Source organism: Montipora foliosa, chromosome 6, assembly GCF_036669935.1.
Source record: "Montipora foliosa isolate CH-2021 chromosome 6, ASM3666993v2, whole genome shotgun sequence".
Classification (NCBI taxonomy): domain Eukaryota; kingdom Metazoa; phylum Cnidaria; class Anthozoa; order Scleractinia; family Acroporidae; genus Montipora; species Montipora foliosa.
In genome coordinates this window covers 56,888,789-56,896,288 of record NC_090874.1, presented here as the reverse complement: position 1 = coordinate 56,896,288, position 7,500 = coordinate 56,888,789, and the positions used below count along the sequence as shown (strand labels likewise).

Genomic DNA, 7,500 nt, shown 5'->3' with positions numbered 1-7,500 from the left:
AGAGTGTTTTCATTGGCTGCTTTGCAACCCACAAGGATCTTACATCACCCCTTGAATGCCTGGAATGAATACTCCTCTAAATACATTTGGAGGTGTTGATTTTCTGGCATCCAGTATTTTTGACAAGGAAAAGTATTTTATTTGAACAAGATTCATGAGAGAGGCGACAAACTAAATGCATGTTCTATGATGTTGTATTTTTTAATTCTTTGCTGAGCCCCGTTCACATTAAGCCTTGATTGTGATCGAATTATAATCCAATTAAGTTTGGAATGGGTTCACATCAACTAATTGCAGAACTTGCCAATTGGATTATAATTATTTCAAACAAAATAAAGGGGGTCCTTTCAAGTAATTACAGTGCGTAATCGAACAGAAGGGTCGTATGAACAGACGAAACTTCTAATCGCTGTACGGAGCAAAGATTTGGATTTGTCTTCTTACATTCTCGGAAGCTATCCTTGGCTGTCTTCTCGTCTCAAGGATGGTGATGATAATCGTGGCAGCCATACGATACGGCGCCATTTTGTCTCACACTGCGAGGTTACCATGCCTATTGTATTTGAATTTTCGCAGGATGTGAACAGAACCATAATTGAACAAAATATATATTACTTCGATAAATACCTAGCGGTCAACCTTGGCACTTAGTACATAAGAGTTTGGAATTCCACATTACAGACCCGAGCATAACCCATGAATAATAGACTGCTACAAGTTAATTATTTAACCGATGTCTTGTTCCCTTAGTTCTGTTCCTGGACGAAGACTTTCTGTCGCCATGACAGGCTGGGCCAAACGGAATGAAAATTTATTTTCTGGTCTGCGCCATGTTAAACTGCTGTGCCTATCAATTCATTGAAGGTAGATGATGATTCAAGTGAAACTCAGATGTCGTATAAAGGTTTCCTTGTCAATGTGGTTTGGGTAAACGGGTTGCGCTAATTATTATCTTGCAGGAAAAATGTACACCGGTTCGATAACATTACAACAAAAATGGACAGATTTTCGCGGCGCCCCTGAATCAACACAGTTTCAGGTGATGATTGAGAACATTGAGAAATCGGTAGGGAAACTCAACTTCCTTGATGACAATTGCTCAAATTATTTAATTTGATAAGTTGGAGGATCATTCCTTCAGGTTATATCAATTCTTCTGTTTGGAAGAGAGACCAACAACAAGCAAGGCTCACAAAAATTTGAAATGTCGCTTGACTTTCGCATGGCATTTGTTTTTTTTTTTGTTTTGTTTTTTAAGATACGACGGACATTCAAGAATGATTCTTATTTTGAGGGTGTTCAGGTGACTCGGTTGAGGTAGGTACACCATTTGTTCACTGACAGTCCTTCATTAAATCTATTTATAGTTTGCTTAAACTATTCACCCCTAACCTGGCCCCCTAGGAACACGGGTCAATTTAAATTGGGGACAATAAGAACCAAAAGAGAGTATCTAGAGCAAATTATTATTATTTTTAGGGAATTAAAAAGTAAACAGTCAGTTTCGAACTGATGGTAGCAACAAGGCAACACTAATTAATTTTGACAGAGAACGTAGGAACGAACTGAACCGACATTGGAAGGTCTTCAGACAGACCAAAATCCATTTTTACTGATGCTTCCGATGGGATCTTCCTTCCATTATTTCGGGGTCTTAATTAACTTATACCGTTATACTAACGATCTTTGTGTTTTAATTACTCCTTTTATTAAAAAAAAAAAAAAAAAAAAACAGGGAACACCAAGCAAATTCAGTCCAAGGAAATCTTGCTGTGGATTTTGAGATATCGTTTAACAACAATTCACGAATCAGCAACAGTGTTTACACTCTTTTCAAGACGGTCCAGAGAGGTGCATTGGATTCAATTCCAGTTAAGAGCGGTTCCCTAGTCATAAACGGCCTTTCAAAAGTTTTAAAAAGTGAGGATCTGTCATTTAACCACATTTATAGCTTGGGAATAGTAAGTACAGATTAGCTAGGATGCCAAACTTCTTATTTGTCAGACGCGATATCCGATTTCAATTGGCTAAACTGCGATAAAACAGTACGGTCATGAGCTTTTTATCAGGCGCGTACAACCTTTTTTATATTTGTGTCGGTGACGCTGCATAGACCGACATTCCTACTTATTATTCAACACATTGTGACAATGTCCAAATATGGTGATAGCGTGCTCAATATATTCGTTGTGCGTACTCAAAGTATATCCTGCGATATACGTGATTTTGTGTGTCGCGGAGAAATTAAAAATGGTAGTTTTTCCAGCTTTTTTTTCTTTTTAATAAACGTAGAAAATTATGCTTTGTCATCAATGTGTTGAATAATAAAACTCGGTATCATGGTTTAATTATAACACATCCAGGCTTAAATTGATTGAACCCGACAAAAGAGAAAGGACCCATGTAAAAAGGGATCAGTGACAAAAATTATGACCTTTGTTTCTAGGATTTTCCATGACGTCACTCACTCCTCCCCATCACTATTCTAATGGTAAGTTGGTTTACTTCTCTTCATTGCCTTCATAGTATAAAGTGAGGTAGTGTTCTATCAAAATCGCAATCGTAATTGGAGTTTTTGAAACAAAAAGAACGTTTAGAACCCGTTATGAATCAAAATTGAAGCCGTACTGACTGTCTTGTGGGACGAGCCTAAGGAATTGCTCTTCGGCAGCTAGCCATTGTTGGTATATATAAAAACAGTAGACAGCGTTGAACGCGCGCGATGATTAGCTACTCAAACTCCGGATAACCATTATTCGTATATACTAAAACAGTGGATAGCGTTGAACGCGGGGACTGATTGGCTCGTCAAACTCCGAATTACCCTGTGCTATTTACCTCCGAGCAACTCGGGAAAAAATGGCGTCCCGATTTGCATCTGTGGCAACTAAAGAAAACATCAAAATTAATTTTTTGTGCTGTATATTATCTCACTGTTTTAGTATATACCAAAACAGCTATTCACCTCAGTGTCGGTGGCTAGTGTTGGATATTAACCTCGCCGCTTCGGCTCGGTAAATATCCACCGCTAGCCACCTCCACTTCGGTGAATAGTTGTTAACTATTCACCTCGAGCAATTCGCGTGGAATTTGCGCCCGAAAATGGTGTAATTTTTGCAGAAATAAATGAATTAATATCATCTTTTTGTACTATATTATCTCACTGTTTTAGCATATACTAAAACAACTACTAACCTCAGTGTCAGTGGCTAGTGGTGGACAGTTGTTCAAAGGGGGAATAACTTTGTCCGTCGGATACTGGTAACTATCCATGCAACAATTTCAGTCTGTGCAAGGATTTAAATGTTTGCTGGCGTAACTGTGAATATGCATACTTTAAGCACATCTAAGTAACTAAAAGGGGCGTTCGAAAATCTTTGTCAGTGTTTAACTCGAAGTGTTTATTATCCAACTGTATCGGTTATTTTACAAAAAACGCACGAAACGAGTACAAATATTCCACGATATAGATCCATATCACTCAATGTCCAAACAAAAGATTTTGCCCGTCGAACCTCTCATTCAGTGTGAGGTTGGACGGGCAAAGACAATGCAAAAACAAAGCCTTTATTCCCCACGGACTCCAAAATGGCCGCCGCGTGATAAAGGTGAATTGTACAGTTAGTTATTTTTACACTTGGTTATTGTACAGTAGAAAACCGGTTTGACTAGTTTACTTGCTGACGTTGCCCCGCATGCACAAATCTGTCACATGTTCTCGGTTGTTTACAATTCATTTGCTAAAAAATTAGTGCACACAAAAAAGTTGGATAATAAATAGCTTATTACTGATGTTCTGGTGTTTGGTATCACTGAGTATTTCTGCTCGTTGTTTGTATTTTGACGAGCCCTAGCGGGCTCGTCAAAATACAGCACAACTCGTAAAAATACTCAGTAATACCACACACAAAACCATCTAATAAGGTTAAAAATGACACAAAGTTACATGCTACTCTTGTTTGGAGAGTTGCGAATGGATCTTAAAAAGTTGCATTTTAAAGCCTTGTTAATGTCACGCACAATTAAAGACGCAGTATTGGTGGAACGAAAAAGGCCGGGGATGAAGGGTCTTCCCGGGGCCCATTCCTCGAAAGTCCCGAAACTTTACGGGACATTTTCGGGTGTCACAATTCCCTTTGTATTTCAAGAACGGAGAGGATTTAAGTCGTCAAACTTCACAGACCTGTTTCTTTTATATTAGTTAGCTTGAAAACATGTTAAGAGATCGACTTTCCAAAGCAAGCGGTTGGCAATTTCACAAATGGCTTTTCGGGCCCGAAAAATTTTCGGGACTTTCGAGAAACGGGCGCCAGGACCCGAGTGCCGCTAGACATTAACTACGGTTTATGAATTATGCTAAAGCGGAAGCAGCCTTAGGCCCGTTTAAACGTCGCATTTTATATGTGCCGAATCTAATGCAAATGAGCGAAAGCAATCGATTTTTCTCATTTGCATTAGATTCGGCACATGTAAAAATGCGACGTTTAAAACGGACCTTGAGTTTTTAATTAAGGTACATTCCTAATTATACAAAGGTGGAGAGTAGCATCAAACCATGAAAAATACCTATTTGAAAATGTAAAGGCAGAAGGGTATTTTTGTAAGTATAATGCTGTCACCTGAATTGTTGGATGAGCAGGCGCCACCTCGTCACGCTTATTAAAATCGGTTTGCACCTCGCTTCGTGCAAAACTTAACAATAGACATGGGCACCGAGAAGACTAAGCGCTTACTCCGTGTTGATATAAAGGACCTTTAGATCGTAGGACGAGGACAACTACGAGTATACGTACGAGTTTTTCGTACTGCCGGAGCATGCCGAGGCCGACATTTTTCGAAGTGCGCGTGCTCGGAACGGAAAGCTCTTACTCTTAGTTGTCCTCGTCCTCCGATCCAAAGGTCTCAATTGATTCATATTTGATGCATTGTTCCGATTTTGCTTAAAATGACGGTAGCGATTTTCTGAATTTGTGAATTTCAGAGAGCTTTTAAGAGAGGGCCATCCAAGGAAAGGACCTTGTTGTTAAAAACTTGCTTGTGTTCCCTTGTTCCTGAAATTGCTTCCAAACTTGTTCTCAGCTTTTTGATCCCTAAAAATGGTTTATGTTCCCTTGTTACCCAAGTTATTTTGTCTTTGTTCCCCTGTTCTCAATGCAAGTTCAAATTTGCCATTTGCAAACCCCTGGGATACTCTCTTAAGAGCGCTTTCAATGATTTTTCTTTTGAAAAGCTGACAGCAATCATGATTTCGTCTCGGTCGCTGTGCCAGTGTTTCAAAATGTATGGCCTTCTGGGAGTTATGGTCTTCCGAAGCCAAGATCAGGTTGCCCTGACAACAACTGGAGAGAAGGATATCGATATCATGACTCCGAGAATGTTGAAAATTCAAATTTTAAATCAAACAAGAGTAAACTGTCTGGGAATGTGACTCTGCATGGCATTCGACAAGAATTCTGCATTCACCTGGACCAAACTACCAGTGAGCGGTTACCTTGGCCCCACGGAAAGTACTGTATATACAAAAAGGGAGGAACTTGTCCAGATGGCTTGCAAGAGGGTATGTTTTCTGATATGCCAATGCTCACATTTAAGATCTGAATCCTACAAACCACAGTCAAACCAAACCTCAGGTATATATTTCGAGAAAATGAAACAGCTATTTTACTGTCTTTCCTATCTATCAAAATTGGCCAAAGAATTGCATCGATGTTTTCTTCATGGTAAGGAGATTTCACTGATGAAGAGCAATGAAGAACATGTACACTGAAGTAAACGAGCGGAAATTACGTTGGACTCCGCGGATTTACATTAATTTGCCAGTCCTTGTATCTTTTAGAATTTCTTGTGTTACCCTCTTCACTTGGTTCCGTGTTTTTTTTTTCCACTATTGATAAACACCCCTCTATTCGCTTGCAGCGGATTTAAAATTCACCATCAATTTAGAACGTTTAGGAGAATGCTAAATGTCCACAATTTTTTTCAGTCCTAGCTGTATCATTAGCAGGAGAATTATCACCTAGTTTAATGGCCTTAGTATAGTTTACTTACCATTAATTTTCTATAGCTCAGTAGTAGAACGTCCGAAATCGAGGTTCGACTCCTTTTATCATTAGAAAAGGATCGCTCGGCTTTTTCCAGGTATCCCCGAGTCACAACCGATAAATACGCGACGTCTATGTGAATAGGGTTGCAGTAGCCCAGCTGGCCTTATAACAATGTATCCCAGGGTCGAATCCAAGGCTCGATGTGGGACTCGGTGGGCTAATTTGTGTTTTGTCTCTCCGATTTTTCCCTTTCACCACAAACGATTATTTGAATTAACTGACTCGTTTGATTGTTTTTTGCCTTTTATCCTTTAATTGATAGAAAACTTCTATGAGACTTGAATTACGTTAATGATATAGTTTAGTTTAAACTTTTCAACTGGCAAAAAACGACTTTTAAATTTGCCTTAATTACATATTTATTTATTATTTACTTTTATTTGTTGAGGTTGGGTTCGATGGGATGATGAAAACACCCATATCGACTATCCAAATTCCCTTGGAGGTGAAGTTCCGGATGGCATATACGGAGAAAATACGGTCATTTATTTTTGCTGCAGCACATCAGGAAAAAATTCAGAGGCAATCTTGTTGCCGCACAAATTTCCGTTTTACTTGATAGCATTTGGTTCGTCGAGATGCCAAAAAGTGCTAAATCACAAGGCAAGTCTCACTCAGTACTTGGCTATGAATACTTAGTTATTGACTGAGTAGGAGGGCCGGATGGGAAAATACTTGGCCCGAGGTCACGGCGTACGGACCTAGCGCCAAATATTTTCCTGTCCGTCCCCACCTACACTCAGTCAATAAGCATTTTGTCATATGGGCTCTTTATACTATTTATGAGCACTCAGAAGATGAAGTTAGGACAAAATAAAAAACGAAAGTTTGCACAGAAAACATATCTTAATGTTGTTTGCATTTGCTTTTCTCGCTGTAATTAACTTGAATGTTTAAAAGCTACGAAATCCCCTAAAATTGCATCGCATGGAACAGTACGTGTTCCTAGTAGCGCCGCACGGCTTTTTCCGGCCCTATTTGCGTTAATGCGTAAGGCCCTCATACGGGGATTTTCCCAATATTTTACAATGAAAGAGCGCGCGGGGCAGTACGGGCCATATGATAAATCATCTTATCGCATCGGCAAAGTGTCTGAATGGCTGTCAACCATTTAAGGCAGATTAAACGCGTTTCGCAAAAAACGGAAGAAATTTGTTCGACACTGGCACGTTTCTTGCCCTTTTGCTACAGGTATCAAGCTAGTAACTTCTCTGGAGAGATGAACGAGTTAGAATACGAGAATTGCTTTAATAACGAGCAACCGCCTCACTATTTGCCATTTTCTGTTTCACGCAAACGTGATGCTAAACCTTTATAAATTACATGTCCGTCATGTTTTAAGCCCGCCTTACAAACAGCGCATAAATCTGGCTCGCACTCGATATCGTACCTTTGT

General features: G+C 39.4%; 1 protein-coding gene across 1 annotated transcript in view; it reads left to right on the top strand.

Annotated features, from left to right (window-relative positions):
- LOC138006067 (uncharacterized) overlaps window positions 1-7,500 on the top strand; it is a 14,162-nt gene that overhangs the window by 937 nt on the left and 5,725 nt on the right. Inside the window, exons 2-8 of the mRNA XM_068852224.1 lie at window positions 751-864; window positions 960-1,066; window positions 1,259-1,317; window positions 1,736-1,920; window positions 2,447-2,491; window positions 5,231-5,557; window positions 6,493-6,707. Of these exons, the coding sequence (XP_068708325.1) occupies window positions 804-864; window positions 960-1,066; window positions 1,259-1,317; window positions 1,736-1,920; window positions 2,447-2,491; window positions 5,231-5,557; window positions 6,493-6,707 (999 nt within the window). The 5' untranslated portion in view covers window positions 751-803. The remainder of the gene's footprint in view (window positions 1-750; window positions 865-959; window positions 1,067-1,258; window positions 1,318-1,735; window positions 1,921-2,446; window positions 2,492-5,230; window positions 5,558-6,492; window positions 6,708-7,500) is intronic.